This window comes from Engystomops pustulosus, chromosome 8 (assembly GCF_040894005.1).
Source record: "Engystomops pustulosus chromosome 8, aEngPut4.maternal, whole genome shotgun sequence".
In the NCBI taxonomy this organism is placed as follows: domain Eukaryota; kingdom Metazoa; phylum Chordata; class Amphibia; order Anura; family Leptodactylidae; genus Engystomops; species Engystomops pustulosus.
This window is the reverse complement of record NC_092418.1, coordinates 24170780-24195838: the sequence shown is the minus strand read 5'-3', so window position 1 is coordinate 24195838 and position 25059 is coordinate 24170780. Positions and strand designations below refer to the sequence as shown.

General features: G+C 41.1%; 2 protein-coding genes across 3 annotated transcripts; both read left to right on the top strand.

Moving 5' to 3' along the window:
* Positions 1-6623: 6623 nt before the first annotated feature.
* On the top strand, positions 6624-8172 carry LOC140076134 (chemerin-like receptor 1). The gene is made up of 2 exons (XM_072122640.1): positions 6624-6695; positions 6991-8172. Exon 2 carries the CDS (start codon positions 7000-7002, stop codon positions 8170-8172), a length of 1173 nt encoding a protein of 390 aa, XP_071978741.1. The 5' UTR covers positions 6624-6695; positions 6991-6999.
* Positions 8173-11691: 3519 nt separating this feature from the next.
* Positions 11692-24337, top strand: LOC140076041 (chemerin-like receptor 1). Of its 2 annotated transcripts, none has more exons than XM_072122569.1 (3): positions 11692-11854; positions 18230-18615; positions 22635-24337. In XM_072122569.1, exon 3 carries the CDS (start codon positions 22644-22646, stop codon positions 23739-23741), a length of 1098 nt encoding a protein of 365 aa, XP_071978670.1. In that variant the 5' UTR covers positions 11692-11854; positions 18230-18615; positions 22635-22643; the 3' UTR covers positions 23742-24337. The 2 variants fall into 2 exon arrangements, with proteins under 2 accessions (XP_071978670.1, XP_071978669.1); XM_072122568.1 differs by having other exon boundaries at positions 17906-18615.
* The last annotated feature ends 722 nt before the right edge of the window (positions 24338-25059 follow it).

The window sequence follows — 25059 nt, the reverse complement described above, 5'->3', positions numbered from 1 at the left end:
AAATTCCAATTGCAGTAAAAATTGACAAAATAACACATTTACACCAGTTTCTTCTGGGCTCTGTTTTTAAAGTTTTAACTGTTTGCAGACCAATTGACACGTCTCCTTTATTCGGTTGGTACAATCATTAGGAAACCAAACTTATGCAGGTTTTATTACGTTTAAATAAATAGATTTTTTAAAAATCTTCACAATTGCCATATTGTGACATCAATAACTTTTTTGCTTGGTAAGTTATGATTTTTTTTTTTGCGGGATAAGCTGAATTTTTGGGGTTGTATGACTCTTTTGATCACTTTTTGTGACAATTTCTGTTGCACAATGGCAAAAAAGTGTTGATTCAAACATTTAAGCGCTATTTTCCTTTACAGGGAATAATGTTTTATGGCATGGGACGATACCTAACATGTTCATGATTCTTTTGTTTATTTTATCAGTTCTATGGAAAGGGGGGTGATTTTAACTTTTATTTTTACCGTATGTAGATGCCCTACAGTACTTTAACCCAAGGGTGTCTCTGCTATCATGGGCCCTAATTTAGGGGTCTGGAGTATTGAACCCTCACAATATGCAGTACATAGGATCACAAGGTCCTCCTATTCCACTCTGGATTTTGGCCATACTGATAGCCGATCTGTAAGTCTTATAGAAGTCATAATACATAGTATAGAGGTAATATGTCACACAGTGAGAAATGAAATAGAATGTCAAGTCTTTTGGATGGCGAGAAGTAAAGAACTAGAACACAAAAGTTAAAAATGTAGTCAGCGACAAAGCATGAAACTTTGTATTACTACATTTTCAAGCTGCTTCTTTTATGTCTTCTTTCATCTTCTGCAGTTCCCGACCATGAACAAAAAATTTTTTGAGAACTTATGTTATCTGGTCTGGGACATGTACTCTTCTCCGGGGCTGAGAGCTTTATCCCCTAGCACAAGCCCCTGCCATCCCCCGCCGCCATCCAGTACTCCAACTTTGTGCTCTCCATAGTCTCCTGTATCATCGGATTGGCCGCTAACCTTATCGTCATCCTCGTCACTGGATTCCTAATGAAGAAGAACAAATATAAAATCTGGTTCCTGAACTTGGCTCTGGCAGATTTCTCCTTCCTTCTCTTTCTACCACTTCATGCCGTGTCGGAAATAAGAGGAAATTGGCCGTATGGGTCCGCCATGTGCAAATTATACAACTTTCTCACCCTCATGAATATGTATTCCAGTATTTACATCCTCACAGCGCTGAATATCGATCGTGCCTTGTCTGTAGCTAAACCAGTCTGGCACCGCAGGTTTCATTACCGGAGATTTTGCTGGTGTATGTGTGCGGTCATCTGGGTATCATCCGCCATGTGTAGTGTTCCAGCCATCATCTACAGTGATGTAAAACCAGGAAAAATCGCCACGCTTTCCTCCTTTGGCTTTACCTTTTTTGCTAATAGCTTTAGCAATGCATTTGTTTTTAATTATAAAGACAGTGAGTTTGTTAGTGAGGGTGGCAAAAAGTGACTTTTACAACATCATGTCTTGTAGTCCAACTCGTGGTGGTCGGTTATGTCATCCCGCTGTGTGTTATCCTATTCTCCAATATTATCATTACTCGTCATGTGAAGAAAACTAAGGCTGCGGCATCATCCAGACTGTACAGAGTGGTGATTGTATCCATTCTGAGCTTCTTCTGCACCAGGACTCCATATGTTTTAGCTTATATCACTTTCTTGGTGTCTATTTCCATTGAGAAGTTTACAAGAATCTTTAAACTATCTATCCCTCTGCCGCTGTTATTCAGCATTGCGCCTACCAACTGTGTCCTAAATCCACTGGTTTATGTGCTTGTAGGAAAGCAAGTAAGGAGTGAAATTATATTTTTTCTTAGGAAACAATCCATATATATTAGCATACCGATCAACCTTCCTGGATTCAACGGGATAGTCCTGGATTTTAGGTGCTGTCCCACTGTCCCAGGGGGCAGGTAATTTACTCCAAGCTCACCTTTGTCTTTGTCCTGAGTGTACATTTAACTCCTTATCGACGTACGCAAGTCGAAAATGCCACTTTTTCGCCAATTTGTAACATGTTAAAAAGTAATAAAAAGTGGTCAAAAGGTCGTACAGTCCTCAAAATCATAGCATTGAAGAAGTCATCTCATCTTCCAAAACTTCACACCACACACAGCTCCGTGCACTGAATTATGAAATAGTTATTAGCGCCAGAAGAAAAAATAAAGATTTTTTTTTTAAAAGATTTATGTAAATGAATAAAAACATTATAAAAACTTTATAAATTTGGTGTCCCTGTTATCGCACCGACTCAAAGAATATAGTAAACATGTCAAGTAAAAAATATTATAAAACATATTGGCTGTTTTCATTCCCTTCAAGCTTGTTTTTGGATGGTGACAATAGTGGATTATTATACAGGCAGTTTGGGTGGTAGCCCTGGGCTCAAACCTTTGAGGGGGCCCATGGCCATCCAAACCACCCACCAAATTTTATACTGAAAAGGACCTTCACCCAAGAAATGCTTGTACATCTGTTCCTGTTCTCAATACACCTGTACACCATTGTGGGACCTTTGAAGGTCCTCCAAAGGTCGTGAAACTACAAATTAAAAGCAGACAGAAGGGACACATCCTCCATTCCCCAAGAAGCGGATTCTAGCACCAGATGTAGGAAGCGATCCCAGACCTGTAGGGGCTATAATATTCATACAGCCCAAGGCCTATGGTGGTCTTAATCCGACTCTGAATGGTGACACCAAATTTCACATGTTGAATTGAGAAAAGCTGAATCCAACATATTTCCATAATCACATATCGATGTTAGATGAGATAGCAGAAGCTTAAAACTTGTGAGGTCAAGCAGATAAGGGAAGTTACAATAGGTCTATAAACCCGCACTTTGTGAAACACTTTGTGAATGTAGGACTATAACTTGACACTTATTGTATTGTCGTTACCAGTCACAGTTGGATCTCAATGTTTGTCGGGGCAAGAAAATAAGGTATAGAAACCATAATTATCTGGGAATTCTGGGATTGTTCTGTCTTTAATTAATTGATACATTTTTGGGTAAATTTTGTGTCACTTGATAAGGCTAAAACCATTAAAATGATAGAACATATAGATAATAATAATAATAATAATAATAATAATAATAATAATAATTCTTTATTTATATAGCGCACACAGATTACGCAGCGCTGCACAGGCATATAGAGAATTGTATAATGTATTAATATATTTTGCTGAGATATAAATTAGTCGTATCCACAATGATTTGGGTGGTAAATGTTGGTATAACCTAAAACTACTGAGCCCCAATGCTTAATGTGTACCGGCCCCCAACTATAATCTATTATTTACAGAGCTGTGTAGGGTTACTGCATTGTAATAGTATTTCTTCAGGAATAAATTTTCATAATCAGTTTTGTATCTTTACTTTTTGTCCTGCAGCTCCCAACCATGAGCCAAAATACACTCACCGGCCACTTTATTAGGTACACCTGTCCAACTGCTCGTTAACACTTAATTTCTAATCAGCCAATCACATGGCGGCAAATTTAGGCATGTAGACATGGTCAAGACAATCTCCTGCAGTTCAAACCGAGCATCAGTATGGGGAAGAAAGGTGATTTGAGGCCTTTGAACGTGGCATGGTTGTAGGTGCCAGAAGGGCTGGTCTGAGTATTTCAGAAACTGCTGATCTACTGGGATTTTCACGCACAACCATCTCTAGGGTTTACAGAGAATGGTACGAAAAAGAAAAAACATCCAGTGAGCGGCAGTTCTGTGGGCGGAAATGCCTTGTTGATGCCAGAGGTCAGAGGAGAATGGGCAGAGTGGTTCGAGCTGATAGAAAGGCAACAGTGACTCAAATCGCAACCCGTTACAACCAAGGTAGGCAGAAGAGCATCTCTGAACGCACAGTACGTCGAACTTTGAGGCAGATGGGCTACAGCAGCAGAAGACCACACCGGGTGCCACTCCTTTCAGCTAAGAACAGGAAACTGAGGCTACAATTTGCACAAGCTCATCGAAATTGGACAGTAGAAGATTGGAAAAACGTTGCCTGGTCTGATGAGTCTCGATTTGTGCTGCGACATTCGGATGGTAGGGTCAGAATTTGGTGTCAACAACATGAAAGCATGGATCCATCCTGCCTTGTATCAACGGTTCAGGCTGGTGGTGGTGGTGTCATGGTGTGGGGAATATTTTCTTGGCACTCTTTGGGCCCCTTGGTACCAATTGAGCATCGTTGCAACGCCACAGCCTACCTGAGTATTGTTGCTGACCATGTCCATCCCTTTATGAGCACAATGTACCCTGTAACATCTGATGGCTACTTTCAGCAGGATAATGCGCCATGTCATAAAGCTGGAATCATCTCAGACTGGTTTCTTGAACATGACAATGAGGTCACTGGACTCAAATGGCCTCCACAGTCACCAGATCTCAGTCCAATAGAGCATCTTTGGGATGTGGTGGAACGGGAGATTCGCATCATGGATGTGCAGCCGACAAATCTGCGGCAACTGTGTGATGCCATCATGTCAATATGGACCAAAATCTCTGAGGAATGCTTCCAGCACCTTGTTGTATCTATGCCACGAAGAATTGAGGCAGTTCTGAAGGCAAAAGGGGGTCCAACCCGTTACTAGCATGGTGTACCTAATAAAGTGGCCAGTGAGTGTATATGTTATCTGATCTGGGACATATACAATTCCACAAAGCTGAGAGCATTATTTGACTTTACACAATTTGCCAACAATATGGGGAAGATTTACTTACCCGGTCCATTCGCGTTCCAGCGGCGGCTTCTCTGACGAGCGTTCGGGTCTTCTGGCGATTCATGAAGGTCCTGCGCCCGATGTCCACCAGGTGTCGCTGCTGCGCCGAAGTCCGCCGAGGTGCCCCGGAGTTCATCGTCTTCATTGTGGTGCATGTGAGTATGGCCCGTGCGACCAATTTTTTTTTAAAATGCGGCGGTTTTTCCGAATCCGTCGGGTTACCGTTCGCCACGCCCCCCAATTTCCGCCGCGTGCATGCCAGCACCGATGCGCCACAAACCGATTGCGTGCGCCAAAATCCCGGGGCAATTCAGGGAAAATCGGCGCAAATCGGAAATATTTGGGTAACACGTCGGGAAAACGCGAATCGGGCCCTCAGTAAATGACCCCCTATGTGTCCTTTATGATACGGATTTAAAAGTAATTGGGTCTCTTAGTTCTTTGCCACGAGAACTATGTAGTAATATCACAGATGATGTAGAACCCGATGACTTTACATCTTAGGATGAAGTGACATTTACAACGATACGTCTTGTAGTCCCACTCGTGGTGGTCGGTTATGTCATCCCGCTGTGTGTTATCCTATTCTCCAATATCATCATTACTCATCCATTCTGAGCTTCTTCTGCACCAGGACTCCATATGTTTTAGCTTATATCACTTTCTTGGTGTCTATTTGCACTCAGAAGTTCATGTACATCTTTAGACTGTCTATCGCTCTGCCGCTGTTATTCAGCATAGCCGCTACTAACTGTGTCCTAAATCCACTGGTATATGTGCTAGTAGGAAAGCAAGTAAGGAGTGAAATGATAGCTTTTTTAAGGAAGAATTTCAGATATGTGAATGAGAGAGAGAAGAGAGAAGGAGAAGAGAGAAAAATAGAAGAACAAGAGACTACCTTTATTAATCTGATGCTTATATGACTTTCCAGTTCCTACTAAGGGTAGTATTAGAACAATGCCCCAATCTTAAAACCATATATTTATGAAAATGTATACATGATGTGTGTCCATGTCTTATTTTATTTTTATGTGTTACATATAATATGTAAAGCGTTACTGAATTTGATGAATATAAATGAAGATTATTATTATTAAACATGTTGGCTATTTTCATTCCCTTCAAGCTTGTCTTTGGATGATGACACCAAATTTCCCATTTTGAATTGAGAAAAGATGAATCCTACAAATGACCACATTCACATATCAATGTTAGATGAGATAGCAGAAGCTTAAAACTTGTGAGGTCAAGCAGTTAAGGGAAGTTACAATAAGTCTGTAAAGTTTGTGAAACACTTTATGAAAGTAGCATTATAACTTGACACATTGGGGCTCATTTACTAAGGGCTCCGCGGCCGCACTTTCGCCGGGTTTTCCGATCAACACGAACTGTACATACATAAGGGCAATCTCCAAATAAAACCTATTTTGATATAGTTAGGAATAGTTAGATCAAGAGCCCTAGGGTAGGGCTTGCATTGGTTTAGGGTTTCCCACTGTCTGTTATCCTAAAAAGTGATTGCACACCGATTTGATTATTACATCAAAATATGACTCTATTCTGCTCATTGGCATATGATGCTGAAGGCGATTTATATACCATAATAGGTAAATTAAGATTAAGGAGGAAATGTTTTTGAAGAATATTTCAATCCCGACCTGAAGGTGCTGTTAGTTTAGTGGTGCAAAAGCGTGGGGGACAGTGTCCCTTTAATTTGGCAAAAGCCATAATCTACTAATAGCCGTCATCACATGCAGATGTTAGATAGGATAGCAGAAGAAGTCAAGCAGTTAAAGGAAGTTACGATTACCCAGCTATGAGAGATACTGAATGTAGGACCATTGTGTAACACTTATTGTATTGTAACCAGTCACAGTCGGATCCCCAGCTCTATCCTAAAATAAGAATAAGGTATGGAAAATGTTGTCCTTACATTGTTGTTAGGGTAATGTGTAAATTTTTGGGTCACATGTAATTCCATTGATGGACCGATGGAAGGAAAATATATGCAGAGAATAGACAAACATATTGAAATACTTGATAGGGGTGGTAGATGTTGATATAACGAGCTACTGAGCCCCAGTGTAACATGTATACCAGGCCCAGCAAATATGTGATATTATTTATAGTGCTAAACGGGGTTACTGCATTGTAATATTATTTTTTCATTTTATTCAGGTTTGTGTCTTTACTTTTTGCCATGCAGTTCCTAACCATGGACCAAACAATATTTGAGAAGTTGTGTTACCTGGTCTTGGACATGTACTCTTCTCCAGGACTGAGAGCCTTATCTCCTAGCACAAGCCACCCCTCCGCCCTCCAGTACTCCAGCTTTGTGCTCTCCATAGTCTCCTGTATCATCGGATTGGCTGCTAACCTTATTGTCATCCTCGTCACTGGATTCCTGATGAAGAAGAACAAATATAAAATCTGGTTCCTGAACTTGGCTCTGGCAGATTTCTCCTTCCTTCTCTTTCTACCACTTCATGCCGTGTCGGTAATAAGAGGAAGTTGGCCGTATGGGTCCGCCATGTGCAAATTATACAACTTTCTCACCTTTGTGAATATGTATTCCAGTATTTACATCCTCACAGCGCTGAATATTGATCGCACTGTATCTGTAGCAAAACCGGTCTGGCATCTGAGATTTCATTCCCTCAAGTTTTGCCGCTGTATGTGTGCGGTCATCTGGGTATCATCCGCCATATGTAGCGTTCCAGCCATCATCTACAGTGACTTAGACGATGATGCCGTGTGCACTCTTTCCCCCTTTGACTTTACACAATTTGCCAACATGATAAGTGGCCTTTTTGAAACAGATTTAGAAGTAATTGAGTTTCTTAGTTTTTTGCCACGAGAACTATGCAGTAATATCACAGATGATGTAGAACCCGATGACTTTACATCATGGGATGAAGTGACATTTACAACGATACGTCTTGTAGTCCCACTCGTGGTGGTCGGTTATGTCATCCCGCTGTGTGTTATCCTATTCTCCAATATCATCATTACTCATCATGTGAAGAAAACTAAGGCTGCGGCATCATCCAGACTGTACAGAGTGGTGATTGTATCCATTCTGAGCTTCTTCTGCACCAGGACTCCATATGTTTTAGCTTATATCACTTTCTTGGTGTCTATTTGCACTCAGAAGTTCATGTACATCTTTAGACTGTCTATCGCTCTGCCGCTGTTATTCAGCATAGCCGCCACGAACTGTGTCCTAAATCCTTTGGTTTATGTGCTAGTAGGACAGCAAGTAAGGAGTGAAATGATAGCTTTTTTAAGGAAGAAATTTAGATTTTTTATGGGGACAGAAAAGAGAGAGAAGGAAGAAGGAGAAGAAGAAGAAAGAGAGACTTCCTTTATTAATCCGATGCTTATATAACTTTCCAGATTCTACTATGATCTTTTTAAGTGCCTACTAAGGTTTGTATCAGATTAATGCCCCAAGCTCAAAGCCATGTTTCATAAAAATGTATATATGACGTGTGTCCTTCATAGTAGGTGCTATCATGTCCTGAAAAAAAAAATTACAACCAAAAGTTAATTGGATTAAGGTGTTTAGTGCAATGCAAAGTGATTGTAAGTCACTAATAGGATCCCATGACTATTTAACCCCTAACATGTCAATCATGGGCATGTTGCAGGTTAAAATTCTCATCAGTTTCTTACTGACAGACCATGATACTTTTTAACCTAGCGGTGAAATCGTGTAATGAGATTGAATAGCAGTTCAAGTGTAATTCAATTTATGAAACTTTTTTTTAGTTTTAGAAATGAATGGTGCATCACAATAAACTTAATGGGAATCCGTCACCATTATTTACCTACCCTAACCAACAGTATAAGGTCACAGCTGCTTCTATACTCAGGTCTTGGGGGTCATAAGAACTTATGGATTCCTGGAAAGAAAATCACCATCGGAGTAAACCCCGTTTTCTCAAGGCCTTATACTATGTAGATCAGTTTACTAAGGCAACAAAACTTGCTGCAAATAGTCATAATCACATGCAGATGTTAGTTGAGATAGAAGCCAAAACATTGAAGATAAGTTTCTAAACTCCAAGATATGAGATAGTGAATGTAAGACTATTGGGAGCTACAGAGACCGGTTACATTGTTGCATGAAACTAACATTGCAAAGGCTGTTACATAGTCACATCCCAAGATTGGTGAAGACACAGGATGACGGTATGGAAACCAGAAAATATCCGTAAATGTTGTCATTTTAGTTGTTCGTAATTATGTCTTAAAAGAAACCTACCACTTGAAGTGGTATAATATGGAAATACCGAGCACCAGCTCAGGGTGAGCTGCTGCCGGAGCTCACTTTCATTAGTGTCCTAAACCGCTGCATCGCGGTTTAAACACTTTTTAATCCTTACAGCCGAAGTAGCTTCGGTGCACCATGCGCACCGTGATACAGCGGTTTAGGACACTAATGAAAGTGAGCTCCGGCACCAGCTCACCCTGAGCTGGTGCTCGGTATTTCCATCTTACACCTACCACTTGAAGTGGTAGGTTTCCTTTAACAATGACTGATTTGGAAAGCTCTGTACAGCGCTGCGTAATCTATGTGTGCTATATAAATAAAGGAATTATTATTACGATATGACAGATATGTCAGACAGAAACGAACAGGTGTGTAAAATCAAAACAATAGGGAATACAGAAAGATTAGTACATTGCAATGGTATGGTCCAAATGTAGGTATTCCTATACAATGATAGGGCATTCGTTTGTTGGGGGGCTGTCTCGAGGCACCCCCACACATTAGCTATTTGAAAGGGGTTGTGTCTCTGCATTGCTTATATTCATCTGCTTTATTTGTGTATTTTTATCAAGTAACAAAATGCAAAGTGAATGAACCAAAAGAGCTTGTTCCAAACATCTGAGATAGTTCTTTACAACATTTTATTCCTTTTTATTTAAATAATAATAATAATTATTATTATCAATATCTACATTCTGGAATTAATATATCTTTTCTATCCTGCAGTTTCTAACCATGGAAAGAAATCTGGTTGACAGTATATGTTACATGATCTGGGACATATACAATTCCCCAGGGCTGAGAGCCTTATTTCCTAGTACAAGCCACCCCACCGCCATCCAGTACTCCAGCTTTGTGCTCTCCATAGTCACCTGTATCATCGGATTGGCCGCTAACCTTATCGTTCTCCTCGTCACTGGATTCCTGATGAAGAAGAACAAATATAAAATCTGGTTCCTGAACTTGGCTCTGGCAGATTTCTCCTTCCTTCTCTTTCTACCACTTCATGCCGTGTCGGAAATAAGAGGAAATTGGCCGTATGGCTCCACCATGTGCAAATTATACAACTTTCTCACCCTCATGAATATGTATTCCAGTATTTACATCCTCACAGCGCTGAATATTGATCGTGCCTTGTCTGTAGCTAAACCAGTCTGGCACCGGAGGTTTTATTCCCGGAGATTTTGCTGGTGTATGTGTGCGGTCATCTGGGTATCATCCGCCATGTGTAGTGTTCCAGCCATCATCTACAGTGATGTATCTGACGTCTTTGGAGGAAAACAATGCTTCCTCTCCTTTACAGACTTTTCTTCAGATTTACCTGGTAACTTCGATTTTGAAGCTTTTGGGACTTTGTTTCATACAATTCCAAGGGATTTATGTAAAACTTTTTTCGACTTATTAGGGATGTCTGAAAGAATGAAATTCTTGGCATCATGGAGGAAAGCAGTTTCTCTGACATTGTATCTTACAGTTCCACCTGTAGTATGTGGCTATTGCATTCCTCTGTGTATTATCCTCACCTCCAATGTCACTATCGCTTATCATGTGAAGAATACAACAATGGCGGCATCATCCAGACTGTATAAAGTGGTGATTGTATCAGTTCTGAGCTTTTTCTGTATGAGGACACCGATGCTTTGTGCAGAGGTCGCGGTACTAGTCTGTATGTACAATACGCAGTTCCATGTCATGTATAAGGTTTGTATGATTCAGCCGCTGTTATATACCATTTCCGCTACCAACAGCCTTCTTAATCCAATGGTTTATGTACTTGTGGGAAAGCAGGCAAGAGGTGAAATAAGGGGATTTTTACAAAAAATAAGAGCTTGAGAAAATATTTATCTATAGCATTTTTCAGAATTGATTCATCCCTAAAGGAAATCTGCCATCAAAATCCATCATGATAAACCAGGGACACTTACTCCTAGATCCAGGCACCGTGACTGTGGTAATCTTCCTATATTTGCTATCTATGGCCTCCTTCTTTTTAAAATAAACTTTTAAAACTATTCTAATAAGTCTCAAATCTCAACCTATCATCCTATCACTTGTATGTTCCCACTTTATGCAAACTAATACGTCTGTTTCATGATCAGTGATTGCAAATAAAGCTACTTCCTTATATCATGTGTCCCAAGACCTGTATAGAGGGTGAGTAATGTTCAACAGGGGGCGCTAGAGGCAGCACTTTTGTTTGTCAGCACTATTCAAGTAAGAGAGGAGGAGTTTTCTTACTATAAGATGAGGATGGCGTTGATTAAATGGAGATAAGCACACAGGAAGCGTCTAAACTGATATAATAGTGTTTTTTTTAAAATCATATAGACATGATTTCCCAATGAGCCATGTAATATTTAGATACAGAAATCTCTGTATGTTTTTTTTTTTTTAATTTTGTGATAAAATGATCAGCTTATCACATTGATACCGCCACTGATCATGTGCCAGTCCTGTTCTCTCTGTTTCCTGTTGTAAGGTTATGGACAAGTCCCAGATACATTGATATAGACACAGAGCTGAAAATGTTTCATCTGTGCTTCCTCACCTTAGCTGTAAGCTCTCTGTATCAGTCTGTCTGTCTGTCCTCCACCCTCCTCCCCTAGTTTTTGGATCATCCATATGAAATTCCTTCTATGATCTCTGTTTAGCTCAAAGTTTCCTTTGATGGCAACAAGAGCACCCAGCAGCCTTTCCCAGTGCAGGCCCAAATTAGGAAATTCTGCTATAAACTATAACATTACAAAGGCTGTGAAACAGTTACATCCTAAGGTCTGTCAAGCATGGAAATAAGGTATGGAAACCGGAGACTAGTGGGGAATATAGAGAGAAATGTACAATGTATTGTAAATTTTTGGTAACTGTTTTCTATGATAGTGGTTTAAGATGAGCATAGGGGTTGTGGGGGGGTCTGACTTTGGGCACCCCTATACATTAGCTATCTGAACAGAGTGTGGCCATTGTGTATATTGTGTATATTGATCTAGCATGTACAAGTTATACAACTTGCCTTGTCTGTAATTAAACCAATATGGTTCAGAAAGTTTCATTCACTAAAATTTTGCCGCTGTATGTGTACAGAGACCTGGGTATCATCCACCATATGTAGCATTCCAGCCAGCATCTACAGTGATGTATCTGACGTCTTTGGAAGAAAACAATGCTTCCTCTATGAAAAACAAGATTTTAAAACTGTCTGTAACTAGTTAGTGATGTCAGGAAGAATGAAATTTGTCCTGACATGGGAGAAAGCAGTTTCTCTGACACTGTGGGGCAGATGTAATATCACCTCTGCACCTAAAAAATGCCGGGATCTTTAATTTTTTTTTGGCACAGAATTGTTGCGGATCATTTATAATGGGTTTGCGCCAGAAAGAACAGATGTTTCCGACTATCCCGACTCCTCTGTCTTTGGCCGTGGCCTAACTTTTCCACATTATCCGTCACATTTCTGTGTATTTTGTCGGCATTTTTAGGCGCAATTTTTGGTGCACAATAGACCAGTAAAAAAATGGTCAGAGAGCAAAATGAAGGCGCAGTCCATGTAAAATTTTGGCGCACATCTCATAGATGTCAGTATTTTTATGGTGCACGACTGATTATTACCGTCTACTGATTATTTACTTACAACCGCCACTTTAAAACTTCGGGCTGTGCTTTCCGGAGACTGATCTCCGATGCGGACAGTTGTGGCTGCGCCAAAATTAGTAACACCCCTCCCCCCCCCCCCAGGACGCAGATGCTTTCTATGGAGGTCACATTATGTAATTATGGTTTGTATTATGCAGCTCTAAGTTCGATATAGGGTTTGTATGATTCAGCCTCTATTATATAGCATATCCGCTACCAAGAGCCTTCTTAATGCAATGATTTATGTACTTGTAGAAAAGCAGGTAAGGAGTGAGATAAGAGGATTCGTACAAAATAATAAGCTGAAAAAATATCTGTAAGATTAGTCAGAATTTATTGAAAGAGTGAAATTATTCTGAAAAATACATAGTTGGCAAGACATTTATCAATAGAAATTGATTCATCTGAGGCTCTTGATTCTCGATAATGTGTTAAAATTAACTTAAAAAGTTGTAAACCCTTAAAACTGCTGCAAATAGAGTTAAAACTTTAATATTGTAAAAGGGTTCTGTGGCAAAATGGCCTATTCATAGGATGTGGCACTAATAGGCGACTTTATGAGGGTAATACTGCTTACACCTGATCAGAGGTGTAATGATAATTCATTGGGCCTCATTACAAACTTTTGGCAGTGTCTGAACAAAATTTATCCACCCATATAACTATACATTGTGGTGTGATTTATAGTTACCCCTCCGTTAAAATGTGTTGCGTTCCCTAACCCTACCTGCTAATGAGCCCAACAAGTAAAATACCACTCTTAGGGCTCCCAAAAAGTATAATATGCCCCTACTTTAAGATCTACACTAATAATACCCACTTTTAGTTCTGGTATTTCCCTAACTTATAATGCCCCCTCTTAAAATGCCATTTCTGTAGCTCCCTTATTATTTGCTCCTGAGCTTATTGTGCCCCCCACTTCTGCTTCTGTTTAAGAAAGACCCCATGTGCCCCCCTAAGCAGGTACTTACCAGCTCCCCTTGAGTTTAGATGTGAGGAGGAGCAGCTAGTCTTTAAAATTACAGAGGGAAAGGTAGAGCCTGTTTTTCCTCACGTATACTTAAATCATCCAAGACGTGTATTGAGGAGTCATTGATCATTAGGATTGCCGCGTTCTTACAGGGGGTCTAGAGGCTTTACTTGTTTATAAAGCTTAGTAAACACTGATGAGTGTAGGAGTTTATGACCATAAGATGATATACGCATTGTTTTTATGGAGATAAACACACGGGAAGGGTCTACTCCGATATAGTAGTGGCTGTTTATCAGATAAACAGGATTTCCAATGAGCCCTGTAAAAAATACAAACACATCTATGTATGTGCAAAAATATTATTAGCTTAGCGTAGGAAAATAAAAAAGATTTTTGAAAAAAAATAAACATGTACTTACCCCCCAGGCGCCCACCCAGCCTCCGATGCAGCGATCTCTCCGGTCTGTGTCCTATGTAAACATACAGGAACACGGAAACCATGTTGTGCTCAGCTTCCGGCTGGCTGAGGTGGCCGATCACACTCACCCTTACCTATTCCCATGCCTGTAGCATGCGGGATGGGTGGCTGTAGGCATCTCATCCGGCCAGAAGGTGAGCCCCTGTTTGTTTACATGGGGCACGGACCGGAGAGATCGCAGCCAGGATGGGTGAGACTGCGGAGGTAAGTATAAGTTTATTTTTTTTAACCTGCCCTATCCCGGCCAACAATGTTTTTATTTTAACCCCTATAATGTTCATTAACCCTTTCCACAGTTTTATGCATACATAGTACAAATAGATTTATCAGAAGGGTCTGAGAGCAGAACTGATCTAGTTGCCCATGGCAACCAATCAGAGCTAAGCTTTCATTTTCCCGCAGCTGTTTATAAAATGAAAGCTGAGCTCTGATTGGTTTCCATGGGCAACCAGAACAGTTTTACCTCAGACACTTCTGATAAATGTATGTGACATCATTCAGTAGTAAACAACAAAGATCCATGCAAATTAACCCTCTATGTTAAATAAAGTAAGAAGTTGCTGAGTTTATATTGGAAATGCCCAAAGTTCAATGCTCCCAGAGCACTACACATGTGCAGATAATAGTTGTCTTTTTATGGGGAAGATGACGTTCTGCCTACATCAACCAAAACTCTCTCCATCTTACCACTTCCTCCCTCAAGTCAGCAAAATGTGTTTTCTGTTTTCTGAAAAGTCAATCCTATATATGTATACATATATTTGGGCACAGTACATTACTACAACTCCAATCCCTTATATATGGGACTGTGCTGTGCCCATGTATATGTATATACATGGGCACAGCACAGTACTATTACTCCTATCCCTTATATATGGGCACAGCACAGTGCTACAACTCCAATCCCTTATATATGGGCACATCACTACTGCTCCCATCCCTTATATACAAGCATTGCATAGTATTACTACTTTTATCCTGTATATAGGTACACCAAATTATTATTACTCCTGTCCTGTATATTTGGGCACAGCACAGTACTACTAATCTTATATATAAATGAATACATAAATACATATATACACTCACCGGCCACTTTATTAGGTACACCTGTCCAACTGCTCGTTAACACTTAATTTCTAATCAGCCAATCACTTGGCGGCAACTCAGTGCATTTAGGCATGTAGACATGGTCAAGACAATCTCCTGCAGTTCAAACCGAGCATCAGTATGGGGAAGAAAGGTGATTTGAGTGCCTTTGAACGTGGCATGGTTGTTGGTGCCAGAAGGGCTGGTCTGAGTATTTCACAAACTGCTGATCTACTGGGATTTTCACGCACAACCATCTCTAGGGTTTACAGAGAATGGTCCGAAAAAGAAAAAACATCCAGTGAGCGGCAGTTCTGTGGGCGGAAATGCCTTGTTGATGCCAGAGGTCAGAGGAGAATGGGCAGACTGGTTCGAGCTGATAGAAAGGCAACAGTGACTCAAATCGCCACCCGTTACAACCAAGGTAGGCAGAAGAGCATCTCTGAACGCACAGTAGATCGAACTTTGAGGCAGATGGGCTACAGCAGCAGAAGACCACACCGGGTGCCACTCCTTTCAGCTAAGAACAGGAAACTGAGGCTACAATTTGCACAAGCTCATCGAAATTGGACAGTAGAAGATTGGAAAAACGTTGCCTGGTCTGATGAGTCTCGATTTCTGCTGCGACATTCGGATGGTAGGGTCAGAATTTGTCGTCAACAACATGAAAGCATGGATCCATCCTGCCTTGTATCAACGGTTCAGGCTGGTGGTGGTGGTGTCATGGTGTGGGGAATATTTTCTTGGCACTCTTTAGGCCCCTTGGTACCAATTGAGCATCGTTGCAACACCACAGCCTACCTGAGTATTGTTGCTGACCATGTCCATCCCTTTATGACCACAATGTACCCAACATCTGATGGCTACTTTCAGCAGGATAATGCGCCATGTCATAAAGCTGGAATCATCTCAGACTGGTTTCTTGAACATGACAATGAGGTCACTGGACTCAAATGGCCTCCACAGTCACCAGATCTCAATCCAATAGAGCATCTTTGGGATGTGGTGGAACGGGAGATTCGCATCATGGATGTGCAGCCGACAAATCTGCGGCAACTGTGTGATGCCATCATGTCAATATGGACCAAAATCTCTGAGGAGCTTCCAGCACCTTGTTGTATCTATGCCACGAAGAATTGAGGCAGTTCTGAAGGCAAAAGGGGGTCCAACCCATTACTAGCATGGTGTACCTAATAAAGTGGCCGGTGAGTGTATTATGTATAAGTGAGCAACTATCACTACAACACCTATCCTGTACACATGGATACCGCACAGTACTAATACATGTATACTGTATACGGTATATGGATACAGCACTTTTATTCTTATACAGTATAAAGGAATACTGCATAGTATTACTATTATCATTATCCTGTATTACTCTATTACTCTTATCCTGTATATATCTATCGGCATATATATAGGAGTAGAAGTACTGTGCTGTGCCCATATATATATATATATATATATATATATATATATATATATATATATATGAGCACAGCACAGTACTACTACTCTAAGGCTGCATTCACACTACAGTATGGGGGACGTATATTCGGCCGACGTATATGCGGCCGATATACGTCCCCCATACACTTCTATGGGCTCGCGGTGCCCTACGGCAGCGGTATGGTGCAGCACACGTGCCGTATTACGGTGCCGCGGCCACACATCGCTATGGAGAGGGGCGGGGGTGAGCTGCGCTCACCTCCTCCTCCTCTCCCCGCGCTGCCGTGTGCCTGCCGTGCTAAGGTGCGGCGGGCTCACGGCAGTGTGAATATAGCCTTATCCTGTATAAATGGGCACAGCACAGTACTACTACTCATATCCCTTATATATGGGCACAGCACAGTACTACTACTCCTATCCTGTATATATGGGCAATGCACAGTACTACTACTGATATCCCTTATATATGGGCACAGCACAGTACTACTCCTCCTATCCTGTATATATGGGCACAGCACAGTACTACTACTCTTATCCTGTATATATGGGCACAGCACAGTACTACTACTCCTATCCTGTATATATGGGCACAGTGCAGCACTACTACTCCTATCCTGTATATATGGGCACAGCACAGTACTACTACTCCTATCCTGTATATATGGGCACAGTGCAGCACTACTACTCCTATCCTGTATATATGGGCACAGTACAGTACTACTACTCCTATCCTGTATATATGGGCACAGGGCAGTACTACTACTCCTATCCTGTATATATGGGCACAGCACAGTACTACTACTCCTATCCTGTATATATGGGCACAGCACAGTACTACTACTCCTATCCTGTATAAATGGGCACAGCACAGTACTACTACTACTACTATCCCTTATATATGGGCACAGCACAGAACTACTACTCCTATCCTGTATATATGAGCACAGTACAGTACTACTCCTATCCCTTATATATGGGCACAGCACAGTACTACTACTCCTATCCTGTATATATGGGCAAAGCACAGTACTACTACTCCTAACCTGTATATATGGGCACAGCACAGTACTACTACTACTATCCCTTATATATGGGCACAGCAGAGTGCTGAGTGTTGACCATCACAAGATGTGATGCTTCTGAGCATAGGTCAGCGAAACCAAAATTTATCTTGAGTTTACAACATATATTTATATATTTTTCTCAATTTTTTTTTGTTACAGATGTTTATACAACTTTGAAAGTGTGTTTCTTTGACAGCCATCTCTCTCCATCCCTCCCATACACATGCATTCTCGGCTCAGGCTGTTGAGGGAGATGATGTCTGAAATGGTCAACTTTTCTTGCACATGTGTAGAAGAACTGCGAACATAAGACAACAACAATTGTATCTAGGCGCCGCCCTAGGCTAGTATGGAATTAATTATATTCCTGAGGGCTGTGCAATCGAAAAAGAGACATCACTGCATAAATAACAGATTCTCATAAGATGTAGTCCATGGGGATTGCAGAATAGATGATCCTGATATTTATTTCCTTGTATCCAGGCTGTAGTGACCACAAGGGTAACGGAACGGAGGCTGGCAGAGATCAACAGAGCAAGAGGAATGGAGTCAGCTGGTCACATCAGGTCACTGAAATCCTGAAAGACTGACCTATGTGCAAGCTGCTGATATATCCAGTCATGTGTACAGTATATGCATTAGATCAACATTCAACAGGGTCACATAAAGCTAAAATCATTCATTGTGAACAAACTTTGCTTAAGGAGAAGTGAGTCACAGCAGCTAGGTCTGCAGCCTACAGAACAGAGGACTAAACCCTAATAATGACAAAGAGGATCACGGATAGAGAATGAAGATTACAGGTCACAAAATGATCAGAAACTTCCGATTTATTCCGGATTGGATCAGGATCACAGACTGAAAGAGAGGTACGCAGCCAATGTTATCATCACCAATTCCTGGGCCTTGTAGTTTTATATAATAGCTTTGCATTTACATTTTGTAGCTTTCTTGTGCCACTAGTACCAGGATCCTCCACTTAAAGGGACCCTGTCACCAGGAATGTCATGTTTAGCTGGTACCAGGTTCCAATAATCTATGCTATGCTGAGTTTAAGAATGCCTCTGTCAGAATTATTAATCATTTCAGTAGTTTATATAAGTTTAATTCACATTACCTGGCTCCTTGCCAGCAGTGTGTTGTGAGTCCCTGGGGAGGGGCAGCTGCAGCCTGTGTGTCTGTGTCTCAGTCTCCTCTTCTCCACACTCATTGAGCAGGCAGGGCAGGGAAGGGAATGGTGTAGAGGAGAGGAAGAATGCATGAGGAGACACAGGCACACACAGGCCGCAGTTGCCACTCCCATAGACTCACCATACTCTGCAGGGAGCTGGGTAATGTTAAATAAACTTATATAAAGTACTGAAATGATTCAGAATGATGACAAAGACATTTTTAAAATCAGCTTTTTTAAGAAGCTGACTGGTGGCTGCATCAGTGACGCAGGAATGGCAAAGCTAATGAACAAATCTGACACTGGGGCAGATTTACTTACCCGGTCCATTCGCGATCCAGCGGCGTGTTCTCTGCGCTGGAATCGGGTCTGGCCGGGATTTATTAAGGTAGTTCCTCCGCCGTCCACCAGGTGGCGCTGCTGCGCTGAAGTTCCCTGGAACGCACTGGAATACACCGAGCCGGGCTGAGTGAAGGTAAATGCAAGCTTTTTTTTAAATGCGGTGGTTTTTCCAAATCCGTCGGGTTTTCGTTCGGCCACGCCCCCCGATTTCCGTCACGCACATGCCGGCGCTGATGCACCACAATCCGATCGCGTGCACCAAAATCCCAGGGCAATTCAGGGAGAATCGGCGCAAAATCGGAAATATTCGGGTAACACGTCGGTAAAACGCGAATCGGGCCCTTAGTAAATGACCACCAGTATTTTGTAGCTATGCATTAAAATGCATTAAAGATGTTTTATCATGTTACAATCTCCAGTGAATTTTCTAGCTTTTAGGTTCCGTAATTACACGAAAATTGCATAATATTAGTTAGTTTCTCTGGAAATATGTTTAACCACAAGATAAAACTTCTATAGTGCACAGTGTAGGTTTCCTATATAAGCATCTCGCTGCTTGGCCATTCTCACACGTCCTCTGTCTGCCCGTGATGTGAGTATATTCCTACACTTACTAATGTACAGTACTTGTATTTCTCTGTGTTTTATCAGACATCTTTTTGTTTTATTGTGTTATCTCTCATGTAAAATAATCATCTGCTTGATAATAGATGTAAATTTTAAAGGGAGTGTGAGACTTTAGACATGTGATATCACTTGGGGGAGGGGGGGATTCCACTAAGACCAGTGTCTGGGGGTAGCCTCTAAATTGGATTTTATTCTCTTACTCCTAGGATACATGTTCTGTTTAGAACCTGGGCCCACCGGAGGATCCTCTGATGCTCTGGTGGGCCAGTCTGACACTGACTAGGACCCCCCATGTTCACAAGAACTGGATATCCGCATTGTGTATGCAAATAGTATATGACCATATCTCCACATGTAGCAAACCTTTAGTGTTGTCTTTTTAGTTGATACAATTTACAGTAATTTAACCTGTAATAGATGAAGCGATGGGGTAAATTAACCCTTTCCCTGCAATGCATGTACAAATAAAACTAAAATTGCAGCTTAAAGAGTTATACTAAACCCCATAAAACCACATGTTTCCTGAGTTTATACACATAGGCACTTAAATGCAATTTTCATTCAAAGTGTACATTTCTATTATAAAAAAATGCATAAAAATTGACTTTGATGGCAAAAAAATGTGTCCCAAAGAGAATATAATTTGTTTCAAACTTCCTAAATGTAATAAATGAACGTGTGCAGAGCTCATATATACTTCATAGGCCTATGGTCAAATGAATAAATCATCATAAAAACTGAAATGACCAAAGATCTGGTTTTCAGCTGCAAAGTGTAGATAATCACAACCTGCAAAATATAGTGAATAAACACATTAAAATGTAAATGCATCTATAATTTTTTCAAATCAGACAACCTGGCAATTGCATTTCAGTTAATTCACAATTGATAGCCTTTACCACCCTCATGACAAACACAAATTATTTAAAAAATAATTGCATGAAAACATAGATTTTTACATCAAACAACAAAGCGGAGGTTTACATACAAAGAGGGATGTAAAAAGTATAAGTCAAGGTGAGTAGATTTATATAAACCACAATGCTCAACATCAACAAGCAAATACACCCCCAAAAATGGTAAAACAAAAGCCATACAATATTTGGTTGTAGTCCACAAATTTGTTAAAAAATATATAAAACTCATATACTGTCAAAATAGACTTTTATTTCCAAAAAGCAAAGTCTACCATGTATAAAAATATAATTATATAATGAATACACACAACCACCTTGATGCAACCTCTCAGCAAACTGTCATAAAAGCTTAAAAATTTAAAATTTCCACTAAAATATGCAAATATTCAGAACACAGGCAGTCTCCAGGTTACGTACAAGATAGGTTAATTGCAGACACATTTGAGATAATTGTAGCCTAGGGCTAAAGTAACTAGGGGTTGTCTGTAAGTCAGGTGTTCTTACGTAGGGGACTGCCTGTACTTTCCTAAAGAAAGCAAGGGGTTTATATGTGTGTGTGTATATATTGACCAAAATATGCAGCAATGGGCACATAAAATCTGCGGGGTTTGGCAAAAAAATTTGGCAAAAATTGGACTGCACATGACACTGGTATATTTTTGTTTACAATCCCTTTAACAAATGTAACCCAAATAAAAAAAAAAAACTACGGTATGTATCTCTAAACCCTAAAATATATCCCTGAAATGTATATCCGCAAAAACAGAACCTCTCGCAGTTTATAAGAGTTAAAACGCCATAGTGCAGCTATAACTAAGAGCCAGTGTTAAATAATTATTTTTTTAGGAACGTTTGTGTTTTACATGTCACCTGCAACTTTTGGACCATGTTCTGGGTCGGAGAGTTAATATGTGGCCAGAATTGTTGTAGAGGATCAAATGTTCATCCTCTTCTCCATTACTGAAAATAAAAGATCTGTCAATACATGACAATCGGAGATGAAGTCTGTTTCCGATTGTCCTGGGTAGGAGAGGCTTATTAACATGAACATAAGTTTATGTTGACACTTCTGCAGCTTTAGCTACTTAAAGGAAACCTACCAGTTAGAATGGCAGGGGTAAGCTGTAAGTACCGAGCACTTTTGTTAGTGTTATAAACCGCGGTATCGCGGTTTTAACACTTTTTAAACTTTAGAGCAGGAGAGGCTTCGGTGCTGCCCGCGACCGTGCGTGCGCAACATCTCCGCTATTTCCTATGTAGGCGCACGCACGATCGTGCGCACGCAGCGCCGAAGTCTGTTCTGGTCTAGAGTTTAAAAAGTGTTAAAACTGCGATACCGCGGTTTATAACACTAACGAAAGTAAGTACCGGCACCAGCTCACCCTGAGCTGGTGCTCGGTACTTACAGCTTACCCCTACCATTCTAAATGGTAGGTTTCCTTTAAGCAGATAATATTGTTTTATATACATATGCTCACTCTCTGTAGCCCTCTCCTTCTCCTCCCTGCTCCCTGCCAAAGCTGGAGAGAGGAAGGGGGGTCCCAATTTAGAGCTCAATGACCTTGGATCAGCAGAACCTATAAGAATGATCACATACATGAGAAGATGCTTTATCAGAACTGTGATTCTGGGGCTCTCAGTAGCCAGAACATATTAGATAGGTCTTGGCTACTGAGAAGTAACCCTGTGAGGATGTATCATATACGTCCTAGGCAGGATAAGGGTTCATGGGGTTGTCCAAGTTTAGAAAATAAATAAAATTGTTTGGGTTTTGAAAAGTCCACACATAACATGATCATTCTGGAATAAGTTTTCATTTTCTGTCTGGCAGATCGCAGAAATGAGTAACGAATCGGGAAGCAATTTTTCCGAAAGGATGTGTTACTTTTTCTGGGACATGGTCAACGTCCTAGAACTGAGCGCTCTAACGCCTAGCACAAGCCACCCCACCGCCCTCCAGTACTCCAGCTTTGTGCTCTCCATAGTCTCCTGTATCATCGGATATGCCGGTAACCTTATCGTCATCTTCATCACTGGATTCCTGATGAAGAAGAAGAAGTCGACCATCTGGTTCCTGAACTTGGCTCTGGCGGACTTCACTTTCCTTCTCTTTCATCCACTTCATGCCGTGTCCATATACAAGGCAAATTGGTCATTTGGGCCCAACATGTGTAAATTATACAACTTCCTCACCTTTGTGAATATGTACGCCAGTATCTTCATCCTCACAGCACTGAACATTGATCGGGCCATGTCCATAGCTAAACCCATATGGCACATGAGGTTTGTGTCCCGTATGATTAGTTATAGTGTATGTGCACTTATCTGGGTGGTAGCCGCCATATCTAGTGTCCCTGCCGTCATCTACAGCGATGTGTTTTCTTATGGTGACACATCTCAATGCATTCTGTATCCCGAAGACCTCACCAGCATCGCATATACCGCTACTGACCGAAATGCAAGTGAAGATTACAGGAATTCTGAACGGGAGGATTGTGATGGGTACAATGATCCAGAAATGCTCCCCATGTGGATACATATGACCTCTACAGCGACAGGTCTTGTAGTCCCCCTTGCCATCATTGGCTGTGTGATCCCGCTATGTGTCATCCTATTCTCCAATATCACCATTGCCCTCCATGTGAAGGATTCCCCGAAGACGTCCTCCTCCCGACTGTACCGAGTGGTGGTAGCGGCGGTCCTGGCCTTCTTCTGCACCAGGACTCCATTACTAATAGCGCAGATTATATACTTAGTAGCCAGTTATACTCAGCAGTTACATCTCATGTATAAAGTTACATTATATTTGCCGCTGTTATCCAGCATAGCCGCCACTAACGCTTTCCTGAATCCTATTGTGTATGTGCTGATGGGAAAACAAGTACGGAAGGAAGTTTCTCAATTTTTTAGCGAAACAATACCACAGTTGACCTCATAGTTTAAAGCAATGACATTCCTGCTCTATAACATGCTGCCTGCAGGGAGGACACTGTGGGGCACATTTACTTACCCAGTCCCTGCCCGATCCCCGAGGTGCATTGTCCGACAAAGATGAAGTCTGTCGTAGATCGTGCGCCCGATTTCCTGCATGTGTCGCTTCCCCGCTGAGGTCCGCCGGAGTTCACCTTTTTCCTCCCAGTGTATGTGAGTGCATGTCTTGCGACACAATTTGAATTTTAAATCCCGTGATTAGTCCGAATCAGTCGGGTTGTCCGACGGCCACGCCCACGATTTGTGTTGCAAGAAAGTCGGCACAGCTTTGCCAAAATCCAATCGCGTGCGTCAAAAACCCGGAGGGAAATGAGGTCCGTGGACCTTTAGTAAATGTGCCCCTATGTCCAACTTGACTATTTTCAACAAACATGAATATGATGTGTATGAAGACATTTACTATGAAATACATGAAGATTTGTGACTGTACAGAATTCCAGAATTCCCAGAAGATGTTGTACAGAGCAGCGACTATCGGGGTTTTTATTCTGTCTTGAATCGTGATGAATATATTCTAGTGATAAAACTATAGCATGGATAACCTTATAGTGTAACATGGATTGGTTTACTACATATGTCTGTAAGAATAATTAATAAATTGAATGAAAAAATTACCGTAACGAGGTTATGAAACACCTTGACACTGAGGTCACACACTGCCCAATCCTCAATCTACAGCAACAGCCCGGAGGTATTGTTAGACTCAAGCCATCATGTAATTCTGCCTGTTTTTAGGATGACGATACACCCTCATGAGTAGGCAATATAGGTGCTTTTGTGGCAGCTTAGGGCACAAGGCTCCAGGGGGCCCATAGTCACCAAAACTACTCACAAACTTTGATACTAAGATACAGTAATGCTTAGAGATTACTGTAAAGAAGTTTCTTCAGCCCTACACTGTACAGATAACCTTATACTGCTTGTAAGCACACAGTAAATTACTACTACTCTTGTTCTGTACACACACCAGAGCACAAACACTAATAGTCCTCCCATATGTATTAGCACAGTACAAGCACTTACGGTATATCTTGTATATATGAGCACAGTACTAATATTACTATCCTGTGTATATGGACACTGCACACTACTACTACTCCTATCCTATACTGTATATATGGACACTGCTCGGCACTCTTATCCTGGTTATACGGGCACAGCACAGTACTACTACTCCTATCTAGTATATATGGTCACAGCACAGTACTACTACTCCTATCCAGTATATATGGTCACAGCACAGTACTACTAATCCTATCCTGTAT